Source organism: Stylophora pistillata, chromosome 4, assembly GCF_964205215.1.
Source record: "Stylophora pistillata chromosome 4, jaStyPist1.2, whole genome shotgun sequence".
NCBI classification, from domain to species: Eukaryota; Metazoa; Cnidaria; class Anthozoa; order Scleractinia; family Pocilloporidae; genus Stylophora; species Stylophora pistillata.
The window spans coordinates 34,534,377-34,547,102 of record NC_142522.1 but is presented as its reverse complement, the minus strand read 5'-3'; the positions used below and the strand labels follow the sequence as shown (position 1 = coordinate 34,547,102).

General features: G+C 38.7%; 1 protein-coding gene across 3 annotated transcripts in view; it reads left to right on the top strand.

Annotated features, from left to right (window-relative positions):
- The window catches only part of LOC111322938 (schlafen family member 13), a 71,655-nt gene extending 58,932 nt beyond the window's left edge, over positions 1-12,723 (top strand). For all 3 annotated transcript variants that reach the window (XM_088758173.1, XM_088758174.1, XM_088758175.1), the window contains 8 exons: positions 2,274-2,365; positions 2,841-3,000; positions 3,997-4,107; positions 4,852-5,897; positions 6,414-6,518; positions 7,167-7,887; positions 8,222-8,448; positions 10,844-12,723. In XM_088758173.1, the coding sequence (XP_088614299.1) occupies positions 2,274-2,365; positions 2,841-3,000; positions 3,997-4,107; positions 4,852-5,897; positions 6,414-6,518; positions 7,167-7,887; positions 8,222-8,448; positions 10,844-11,367 (2,986 nt within the window). In that variant the 3' untranslated portion in view covers positions 11,368-12,723. The remainder of the gene's footprint in view (positions 1-2,273; positions 2,366-2,840; positions 3,001-3,996; positions 4,108-4,851; positions 5,898-6,413; positions 6,519-7,166; positions 7,888-8,221; positions 8,449-10,843) is intronic.
- The last annotated feature ends 3 nt before the right edge of the window (positions 12,724-12,726 follow it).

The window sequence follows — 12,726 nt, the reverse complement described above, 5'->3', positions numbered from 1 at the left end:
AGTCTTGACGAGCTTGTTAAGAACCTCGCCAAAAAGGGTAGGCCTTTCTTCAAAAATACAGGAAGATATTATTCTGGAGAGAAGCTTAAACTGTTGATGAGAAAGGGTGTTTATCCTTATGAATGGATGGACTCAATACACAAGCTTGATGAGTCACACCTTCCACCGAAAGAAGCTTTCTTTTCCAAGTTAAGTGGTAGAGGTATCTCAAATAAAGACTATACCCATGCTCAAAAGGTGTGGAGAGTCTTTGGATGCAAGACATTCAGAGATTATCACAATCTCTACAATAGTAGTGACGTTCTTTTACTAGCCGATGTGTTTGAAAACTTTCGAGAACTTTGCAAAAAGATCTACGATCTCGATCCTTGCTGGTACTTTACCGCACCGGGGTTAGGTTGGGATGCTTGTCTCAAGTTGACTGAGATAAAACTTGAGTTGTTAACCGATATAAATATGTTGCACATGTTTGAGGCCGGTATTCGCGGCGGGATTTCAATGATCTCGACAAGACACTCAAAAGCCAACAACAAATACATGGGAAAAAGGTTTGATCCTACCCAACCTTCAAAGTTTATTATGTGTAAAGATGCTAACAACCTCTACGCTTGGGCGATGAGTAAGTGTCTGCCGACGGGCGGGTTTGAATGGGTAGATGAGAAAGACTTTGGAAAATGGAAAAGCTTCGCTTGCATTCTCGAAGTCGACCTGAAAGGCGTCAAAGAAGAGCTTCACGATCACTTCAACGACTATCCACCCGCTCCTGAAAATCTGTTGATTGGAAAAGTACATAAGCTGGTCTGCACATTAAACGAAAAGAAGAAGTACATCGTTCATCATGAGACATTGAAGCATTACATGAGTCTTGGAATAGAGATCGAAAAGATCCACCGCATTATCAGGTTTGAAGAGAGTCCTTGGATGAAAGAGTACATCGATTTGAACACATCTTTGAGAACAAAGGCTAACAACGACTTTGAAAAGGACTTCTACAAGCTGATGAACAACGCTGTCTTTGGCAAAACAATGGAAAACATTCGAAAACGTGTCGACGTGAGACTTGTCACCTCAGATGAGAAGGCAAAGAAGTTGACAAATAAGGTCAACTTCAAACATTGTACCATCTTCTCTGAAGATCTCTGCGCAATACATATGGGAAAGACGCAGATTCTCTTCAATAAGCCTCTCTATCTCGGGATGAGCATCCTCGATCTCAGTAAGACATTAATGTATAACTTTCACTACAACTACATCAAACCTAAGTACCCAGAGGGTAGATCAAAGCTTCTTTTCACGGACACTGATAGCCTTTGTTATGAGATTCAGACTGAAGATTTTTACAAAGATATAATTGATGATGTAGACCGTTGGTTTGACACAAGCAACATTAAAAAGGGACACTCTTCTGGGATACCAACCGGTGTGAACAAGAAGGTGATTGGAATGTTTAAAGATGAGGCAGGTGGAAAGATCATTGAAGAGTTTGTTGGTCTTAGAGCTAAGTTGTACTGCTATAGAATGTTTGGAAAAAGGGGAAAAGAAAAGAAGAAGTGCAAGGGTACAAAGAAAAGTGTGGTGCAGAGTACTATCAGCTTTGCTAACTACAAAAAATGTTTGTTTGGTGGTGGAAAACAACTACGAAAAATAAACACCCTACGAAGTCGAAAACATGAGATGTATATGGAAGAGATCAATAAGGTTGCACTATCTGCAGACGATGACAAACGAATCATTTTACCAGACAAAATACAGACGTATGCAATAGGACATTGTAGAGAAGCAGACAACACAACCGGTTAAGCAACACAAAAGTGCCAAAATTATACTATATGCACAATGATTTGACGTGAATGTGCATGGCCGAGCCGCCGGAAAGTGCCAAATTATTGTATATGCACAATAATTTGACGTGAATGTCTTGAGTTAGATCTTAAAAAGTACTAAGATTAACTAATCTAAGTTAGATTCTCGTTGATGTGACAAAAGTGAGCCAGAACCGGCATATTTCCTACTACTGGCACCAATAACAAACAAGAACCCTTTCGAAATAACTGGGAGAAACTTGCCACAAATTAGAGTTGCAGATTGTTACCAAGGGGAAGTAGCAATACCTCTTGCCTGTAAGGCTCTTTATGCGTCTTAAGTAGCTTTAGGTAGATAACGATTGGCCAGTCCTCATATAACACTGGTTTAGCCAGGATACGAACCTAAGAGGTTACAAAGCAAGAGTGTGCTAAAAAAGAGTTAAGATAATCATTTTCCTGTCTGCACAGGTTATCGAAGGAAGTTGGCAATGAAGACAACAATGAAACGATCAATTGGTTAGAACTTAAGAAAACTATGGAAACGGAAGGGAATCCACCCCGTAAGTGCTGAAGTTTGATATATACGGGTATACTTGCGAGAGGCAAGTTGGCGGCCCTCCCAAAAGAAGGATTCTACTTAGCTACTGCTTCATTTCAGTTCGTTACGGAATCCTAATCCTAATCCTAACATTTTACGATAATATGAGGTTATGAGGAATTTTTTTTAACTTAAGTACCTGTATTCATGTTACGAAAAATCGAATCCATGCTAACATCAACCAATAGCTAGCTTTATGCTTAAAAACACTTTAGTGTGACCGGTGAAATTATACTGTATCTCTTCTCACAGTATAACCTGTTTCCTAAAAGCAATTCTTAAGCGAGTTGCTCTTGTCATCTTTGCGGAAATTACAACCTGATAAGCATAGGCTTGTAAACTGGATTGAGCCTTTAGATCATGCGCACTTTGTTCAAGATCTTATGTTGGCTACCGTCAGAGTTGAAAGTCTTCTGGGATTTATTTGGTCACTCTAGGCACCAATGATGCCCAGCCTGCAGGTCATCTTCCTAGAAATGATAGCTATAGTGACTATGATGCAGATGATGAAACGTCACCGTTGCCATCACCATCTGACACTGAAGCGAATGTTGACGAAATGCATGGAGACTTATCATTTTACAAATTTTCAGTGTGGTAGGGTGTTTCGTCTTGTCTTAAAGCAAGGTTGAATTTCTAAGCTTTTGCATGACACAAGATGAAAATGTCGGCCAAGAATCAGGGTTCCCGCGCTCCTTGAAAGTCCTTGAATTTGATTTTTTGTTTTCAAGGACTTGAAAACTCTTGAATTTAGACTAGGGTCCTTGAAAATTTCTGAAAAGTCCTTGAAAATAAGCACAGATGAATCAAAGTCGAAGTTTTCTTTTGTTTTTGTTGTTGAAAGTATAAGTTTCTGGCACATATTGCAAAAACTAGTTTTTCTTTCAAATCCCGCGTCCAATTATGATGTTTGACATGTGATTTTTATATATTTTGTACCTAACTGGTGCGTTGAAAATAATCTTGGTTACCTGGTATGTGATCACTCTGACGTGCATGCTTGAAGTTATGCTCATGGGACTTTTCGGCCCCTCCAATTTAATGCAAAAGGTCCTCGAATTTGAAACCCAAGGTCCTTGAAAATGACCTTATAAAGTCCTTGAAAGTACTTGAATTGAATTCCTCAAAAAGTGCAAGAACCCTGGAGAATACTATAGTTATCATGTAGGTTAATGAAAGTTGGCATCTCCATTGAGATTCTGCAATCTGAGCATTCCTTGTTTGAGGATAAGGACTCAGTATAGATGTTTACAAGCCCTCAGAGGATGCATAGCTTTGCATTGCAAAACTTAATGTATGTTTTTGGTAGCTTCTGGCCACCATATTTGTGCCCCCTAAGAGGGACACGAACATTGTGTCTCCATACAAATCCTTAAAAATTTGAGTAAAATATTTCTTTTCATATCTCTCGATGTTAACCTGTGGTAAATGCCTTTTTCATTGTTTTTACTTGACAAAGCAATACAAAAAGTGATTCAAAAATTAAAGCTGTTGAGGGCTGTACAATCCCAAAATAACAACCTTAATAAGGCTTGCCACTTAAATTTGGACCTTTGTTTACCTTGAGTAGTTGTTTACACTTTTTTACTACAGGGAAAGTTCATCTCAAGAAAATGATATTCGTTGCATGGAAATCGATGGAAGTGACAACCAACATGAAGGAAACTCTCCCTCTTTACGCAATGGGGAAACTGACAGTAACAGGTAATGAAAATTTTATTACTAAACAAGACTGAATTGGGTTCTTAAAATGCATGCTTGTATTTTAAGAGAAGTATGCTTATTTTGAACTTACTGCAAATAGTATAAACTTGACAGATACTTTGTGGTTAAAAAGTATCGCGACTGGCAGCACTACCCTGAAATGGTTTACAATGCTTAGTGCTCACAAATGCTTATATTCTTAAAAATTAGATATTTTATGGAAGTTAGGGCAAGCAAAGCATAAGGACTCCCAGTCCACTCAGTAAAACATGTTTCAGTATTCCTAATTTTTTTAAAAATGCCATTTACATGTATTTCCTGCAGACCTGCTCCTCACCCATTGCATTTTTCCAAAGCTTAAATTAAGCATGTTGTTAGTGAAATTGGTGAAAAATTAAATAATGTGATGAACATGCCTGTTTGGGCCTCTATACTTTAGTTTTATAACCCAAATTGATTTCCTGGCTGGAAAATGATTCTTATGAAAGGGAAAAGACCATAAGAAAACTGAATTTGGCCTTAGGCAGTATTTATGAGAAATACAAGAACTGGCAGTAAAATTGCCTTTTGTGTGGCAAAGGTGCTCTTTAAGTAGCAGTTACACATTGGCGAGGACCCTCAAGCATTCTAAATTTTGCTCTTAAACTTTGTTTACTGCGTAGAGGCAATGTAGTGGAAATAAAGTTTTCTAACATCTGTAAAGTTGGATTTATTTCCCAGTGAAACATTGTTCATTGTTTACAGGGACTTCTGTGAAAACCATCTTTACTGCACTATAAAAATTGGAGCAGATAGTGCTAGTCAGCAGAAAAAGGAGAAAAAGAGGAGAAAGAAACAAGGCATTGAGTCTAGAAATGAAGAAAGTCCCACCCAAAGCGAGGATATTATGAGAAAGTGCAATGCTCTCTTAAATTTTGGTGGAGGAGTGCTTGAAATGAAAATTGCAGACCCCCAGAGTAAAGGTGCAAGTAAGAAGGATCCCGTGGATTGTTTCTGGCAAACCATTGAGGGGCAATTAAAAACAATGATTCGTCCATCAAAATATGACGACGTTTTTGACCGCCGTGTATTTTCTGACAAAATATTGCTGTTCGTCAATGCTCCGAAACACTTATGTACAATGAAGTACAATTTATTTGTATCAGGAGATTCGGGTGTTGATGACGCTAATTACGACGATGTTGTCGGTTTTCTGAAGCTAGAGTCTGACAGCCACAAAAGAAACTTAAAGTCAAATATACAAGTGCCTCTGCAAGACCTTCCACCGATACCTTGTACATTTTTTCACCAGAAGGTAATCAGCTTGATGGAGTGCAAACAGGTTCAGTTTAAAGACTTTACATCTGATTCTCTTTTGTTTTCACATCCTAAGCAGCGATTCAGCATCGCCAGACAGTTGTCAGCTTTTGGTAACTGTGATGGTGGAGTTCTTCTTATAGGAGTAAGAGATGACCGGAGAGTTTCGGGCGTAGACATGGTGAAAAGTAAGAAAGAGCATGTGGAAGAATGTGTCAGTTCCCTTGTTGACAAGATGTGTTGTAATTTTAAGCTTCAAAGAGGCATCCATTGGGATTTAACCTTCTCTGATGTCTCTGGATCTGAATCCAAATCTGTCATTGTAGTTAAAATGGCAGGAATGCGGGATGCTGGAGGAATTTTTGGAAAATGCCCAGAAAGCTATATATTACAGTGTGATGAAGATGGCCAGCAGGTTCCTCATCAACTTGATTTTGACAAATGGAAAGGGAGAATGAAGTCAGATGATGCGCATTTGACAGGGAACACCAGAGGTGTGTACTTGACAAAAATATGCTTTCTAATTTGGAGTAGGAATACGTTAGCCACGGTTGTAACTAAGAAATTACACTGCCAGCTAAAATTTTAAATACGGTTGCCCAAAGGCGATGAAAGATTGTAAGTGTGTAACCTCAGAAGTGCCTGTTGTGCTTTACCAAGCGATCGTAGGCCAAAAATGCTAACCGGAGATCGCTGGTTTTTTATCCCGCGAATTTTTCCGGGAACTGGCGCCAAGTGACAACCCTGGTTGGTTACTTTCATCACTCAGTTGAAAATTTATCCAGTTATAATAAGACTCTGTTCATTTACCACAAGAGCATGATTATTATGGAACTGCTTTGGTTTTGCTTTACTTCACCATTTCTTCACTCTATGATTGGGCCAGAAATTTCTCGCCTTGGTTAATTTATTTTGGTTTTACAAAGCTTAGCCTAAAAGCACTCTTATTGGATTATTTGAACCCTATCCTACTACCCGTCAAATTGTTAATTTGCATCATTCTTTTTCAGGGATGATTGATATGCTATCGAGGTTTCAACAGATGCGTGTTTCTGAAGGGCATCTTTTAACGGTGAGAGGCGATGTTCAGAGGATAAGGGATGCCTTTTTTAAAGGTAGGTCGCATTTCTATGAGAATCCTAAACTGAAAAGCTTGATGACTGCTTCGTTTAATCTGATTTTTCGAAATTTACCTGGTTCGTATTTCATTGGTAAGAACAGAAGCATATAACCTGGTATCCTTCTGGTAGGAATTATAAAAGTTGTGCAAAATCTCTATATGATTTGAAAAACTTTTTAACCTTGAAATGAAATTTCGTCGATACAAGTACACAACATGGATTACTTTTGCTTTTTAAGGACTAGATTCTCTGAAACAGAAATATTTTCTTCGCAACTGGTTGGCGTCTGGCTGCCTGGAGAAAAATAACAGATGAGAACACATGAATTGTATTCCATATGTAATACTCCACAGTTTCTAGAAAATCTGAATTTGTTTACTTACCTTGCTATGAGAAATAGCATTTGAGCCGAAAAACCCCTTACTGTGATCCACAGCACCCACGGAGTGCCGATACTAAAGTGATGTGTAGAATATTTGTTGCTCCCATATCTCTTGGTTGACATAATCCTGTCTCCGACTGCCTTGGGGCGAGAAGAATCTCCTTACACGAAATTTAATGCACTAAAAATACTTTCACTTTTAGTATTTTTTTATTATGTTCTCTTTGTTTACATTTTCTACATTAAAATTTTAATATCAGGCGATGACACGTTCCTAGTTTCACCGGAAGGTGTAGAGTCTAGCCTTCCAGCAGAGGCACAAGCAGTGATTCGCAACATCCAAAAGGTTTGTCGCAGGGACCGTTTTCGGGGATTTCTGGCTGTATCGCGTTCTTGGCTTCGTGATACTGGAGGCACAGCAGTTGATAGCGTCATCTGTGACGTTCTTCTTGTCAGCAGAAACATGGGTGGACTTCATCTGTACACTCTCTGTGATGCGGCAGATGAGACGTCTTTCCAATATAGCAAAGAGGCTGCACAGTCCATAAAGAAAAGGCTTTCCGAAAATGGCGCCAGGGGCCAAAAGTTTTATGTGTCATCCCATGTGCTACCATGTCGCGCAGGCAGAGAAGTAAAATTTCCATCACCTGACGACCGCTACCCGAAGTCATATGATCTTCTCTCTCCCAGAGGGAAACTGAATGAGATTCTCAAAGCGATGGTGGTAACTCTTGCTGCTGTGCCGTCAACTCTCTCCTACAAATTGGGCGTAACCTTTTTTAACCTTCTCACCACGGAACAGTTTCGTTTGGTCCATCAGCAGATTGAAGTAAACCGGGAGTTATGGATCAAGGGGGTCGCTGGAACAGGAAAGACGCTTGTTGCAGTGGAATTCATGAGAGAGCTTAGACGCCGTGAGAAACTACAAAGGAATGAAATCCTCTACGTTTGCGAAAATGAAGGCATTGCAAGCCAAGTACGGTAAGGATTGCCCATGGTAACAACTTCACCTTAAAACTGGCCTGCTTCCAAAATGATGGGTACGAATGACTGGTTAAACTCCTCAACTGTTCCCCTTCCCATTTGGTGGTCTTGTTAATTCGTGCATTTGAGACCAAACCCAAATCTAGCAGTAGAATTTGAACTTGAATCGTGGTGAATTGACTCATTTTATGGGGCCATTTGCTATTGTTATTCCACTAAGATTTGAAATTGAAAAAAGTCTTAAACCAGAAACCAGCTAAGTGGTTATCATTTATCAGTGTGGTGAAATTTTATTTTGCCAAGTTACGTAGTATTTTGTTCGACTCGGTAGGAAAACCGATCTGTGCAATGCCATTTGCCGTGTTACCTTCATCTATGGCGAGTTTCCACAAACTAAGCATGTGATACTTGATGAAGTTCACAACTTCGAGCAGCCAAATGGTACTTTTTCCTGGTATGAGAAGGCGAAGGATCTTGTGCGACAGCATGACCCCGACAGACCAGGCTACTTGTGGTGTTTTATTGACCTCTGCCAAAAGAGTCACTCTTTTCCATCAGGTGTGTGTCCAAATTCAATATTCATCCTAGGTTTAACTTTTTCTTATGTGACCGAATGGTTAGGATCCAGGACTTGCAGTCTAGTGGTCCTGGGTTCAAGTCCTCCAGCCTGCCACTCACTGGATTTGTTTTTCAGTTGTTTCTTCTTGGCTGCGATTTGTGGTCTGGCTCCTACTTGTTGGGGTTTTTAAAACTCTATTGTTTTTGATTATTTATCATGTTTATTTTCCAATTTAGAGGGCCATAAGTTTATCAGTTGGTAACTTTTTGTGTCAACCCTGTAATTGAAGTCTTATTCAGGGCTCGACCTTGACGGTAGCCAATTAGCCACAGACTAGAAGTTCAGTTTTGGCTGGTGGTTTTCGATTTCTACCAGCCAGTTTGGCTAGTAAACAAAATGAAATTGTCGTAACATCTAAGTTGTCACTAGCCACTTGGCTAGTACATGTAAGTTGAAAAGTTGGCGTCGAGCCCTACTTAATATTATTATTATTTTTCGTATATGTGCACGATCCTTCGCAGTAAAGCACTATTTAAGCAATAGTGAAAATCAGACCTGAAAAAAATTCAGGCCTGTACGGGATTCGAACCACTGACCTCTACGATACTAGTGCAGCGCTCTACCAATTGAGCTAACAAGCCAACTGGGAGCAGGCCATCAAATTAATTCGACATAAATCCGTAGATGATAAATCAAACAACATTTTTTTCAGGTCTGACTTTCACTATTGCTTAAATAGTGCTTTACTGCGAAGGATCGTGCACATATACGTTTCATAACCGCAGTTCATATATATGTATTTCATATGTTTGTTATTATTATTATTATGAGATATGGATCCAGACCAGATATTCAGGCAGCACTAATAATAATAATGATAATAATAATAATAATAATAATAATAATAATAATAATAATAATAATTTAGGATCCTTTATTTGCCTTGAACACTAAAAATTTACAAAAATCATGTTACAAGGCTTAAAATGTCTGATAAAAATCTAAGAAGCGTGTATTGGATACACGCTTCGGTTAGTAACGATGATGACAACATCAATGATAATAATAATAATTCGATTCTCTAGGATCAGACTCTATCAGACCCAAAGTAACTTTGATAACAAAAACGACCTACGTTTAAAAATCGCGAAAGCAACTACTAGTTGGTATTGAAAGAATTTCAGAAAACGTGCATCGAAATTATCCTTATAAAAGTAAATTACATTGAAAAAATATGAGAAGGGAAATGACACTATATAATGATAATAATAATAATAATAATAATAATAATAATAATAATAATAATAATAATAATAATAATAACCAGTATTTATATAGCGCACATATCAAGAAACCCTCATGGCGCTTAACAACACTCGGGGGACTTTAGCCGGACTGCATCAAGCAGTTTACAATATCAATCAAAGGAAACTTATTTGAAGATGCCCCCCTCCCTCAAATCCCGGTAACAGGCCAGACCACATCACAGCAATCTCGTGGGTGGGTTCTTTAATGTCCTCTGCATAACGAAGTTAACTAATTAATAGATACAGGAGATGAGACCTACGGTTTATGCGTCCTTATCCGAAAAGACTAGAATGTCTATCCATTTCTTGATATTATAGAAAGGTAGCACGTTCTCCTCAATTATTTTAAGACCTTGAGTGTTGGTCCGGCCGGGGCTCAAACCCTCGATCTCCCACACAACAGTCCGATGCTCTAACCAATTGAGCTAACCGGGAGGCGGCTAAACAGAGAAGAAGCGCCGAAGGCTAGCTGTGCGTTATAAGTGGAGTAAGCTACTTTCACGCCATTAGTTTTCAGTGTCTTTTGCACTGCTGAGATCAGCATCACTTTGTTCAAGAGGTTCGCGAGTTTTTAGGAGATTCCATTTAGAACTGTCGGACATTGATTTGGATATCGAAAAAGGACATGTAAATATTCGTTAAGCCATTGAGAACGCTATTTCTGGGGAACTCTCCCCAGATCCAGGAATACTAGTTTGTTTTTTCTTCTTGTCTTTGATTTATCTTCGATCCATGGAATTAAAAGTAAGGGAAAGGGGCGTTTTTAATTGAGAGCAGTTATAACAAATGATTAATAGATTTTTTTGTCATTAGTTTGTTTTTTAATAATTTTTTATTGTTTTGTGGAATTTTAGAAATGAAAATTGTTATAATTAGTTATCAACAAGACAGTTTTCTATGTTGTACGTATTCAATTTTGAAAAAAGTACCCTTAAAAGTTGATTTTCCTGATGTAATCTTTCTTTTTAGTTTTAATTGGAAAAGTATTATACTGAACTATTATCTTTATTTACACAAACCCACAAGCTTCCCGCTTTAATCCCTATCGTGTCTAGATAAAGGTTTTACTTACTCACTTACTTACTAGGTATTCCTGAAGAAACCAGACAACGTCCGCAGTTGAGGTTACGAAAAGTCATTCGTAACTCAACGAAGATATTCAAACATGCCAAGAAGTATCTTGTCGATAATGATTGGAAAGACAAGGTTGAGATAGGGCACGACTTTGACGGAGAAGATGTAAGGATAATACCCTATTCAAAGAATGAAACAACCGAACTGGACGTTCTCCATACCACATTGCGTCAGCTTTTCAAAGAGGGATACAGCGAGAGAGATATCTCTGTATTATTTTTAAAGAATGATAGTATTCCCTCTGACGACATGCTTTCTGAGAAGTTGAATGGTTTATCTTGGAAGTCTGCAAAGGACAATGATTCCGAGAAAATTGTTATCAGCTCGGTTCTAAAGTACAGTGGTCTAGAAAGACCTGTCGTAGTACTCGTGAATGTACACAGGGGTCTACCTAGACGCCACACATATTCTTTTATATACGGTGCAGTGACTCGTGCCATGGTAAAACTCATCATTATAAGGTGCCGAGAAAGTTGAATTTATCGTCTCACTAAATTATTAGTGGACGGAACATTGTGTGAAATGTTGTATCATTGGTTTTTTTTTTTTTTTTCAAAAGTTTCAAAAGATATTCTGTGGAACATTGACATTGTACATGTAACGGCCTAACTTGAATGTCTGATCGGCATTTGTGCCAAGTCTAGAAGAAACAGTGTGCAAGCACAGAAGGAATCTCTGCTAATTACTTTTTAGGTGTCTACGTCGCTCTGATTAAGAGCTGACGCTCGAAACGTCAGCTTTGACACCCTTAACGGTGGCCAATTTACATTGGGGACCTTAAGCAGTCAGGACGGCAACGCCAAGGAAGACGTCCATTAAAAAATGAATTTCTACTTTTAATTAAAATTTCGAAAATGGCTGCATGTGTTTACTATCTCATACATCGCCACAACTCAACCTCGACATAAAGTATAAAAGTAGCGTTGAGTTCCAAATGGAAATTAAAATAATTTGCCGTCGCGGTTTCGGTTCGCAGACGACGCAAATTTTGGTGATTTCACGTTGTTGTTTTGTAAAGGACGGCTAAGAAATGTACTAAGTTTTACAATGCACGTGCTGACCTATTGTTCTGCCGATTAGATCTTTTGTTTTCTCACGTCCTCGTCGCCGTCGTGGTTTGCTTAAGGTCCCTCTTATCAACCAGGGACCGCGGAGACCATTTTAAAGTGGTAGACTAAAACAATCTGGCCAGTACAAACAAACGCCGAGGAAGTGTTCGTCACTTATCTTGCACAGCTTTACCGAGCGTTTGGCTTGAGGCAAATGTGTAAGGGAAGACGCGTTTTATTACTTTCAAGTAGCAAAATCCATATTCTGTCCATCTCAACTGGAGCCCTAAAAAATAAATCCCAGCAATAAAACTGGTAGGGCTGTAGCCCTACCAGCCCCTCCGCGGTCCCTGTCACCTTAGTTGATAAAACCAAATTATCATGTTACCCCCACCGACGTAGCACCACAGTTTCTTTAGAAACTAACCCCCTTAATTCATAGGTCGAAATAGGTTGCCATTTACGCTTTAGATAAATCAATAAAGAGATGGAATTCAAGCTTTTTTAAGAACACTTCTTACGCAAATGAATGATGGCAGGGATCTTTTCACGTAGAGTAGACATCAATAGAAGGTAGTTCTCAACTTCAAGAATGTTTTAAATTCATTTGATATCTTTGAAGATAAAATGTTTTTATCAGCGTATTTTACCTAGGTGAGGGGTTGTCGCTCATTGTAGTTTTTGAAAAAGAATTGCAAAAAGCTGTCTTGCAAAAATATGAACGGTACTCCAAACGCTACCTGTAAAATAAATTTAGGAAAATTTATAAATGGTTATACTATCATTT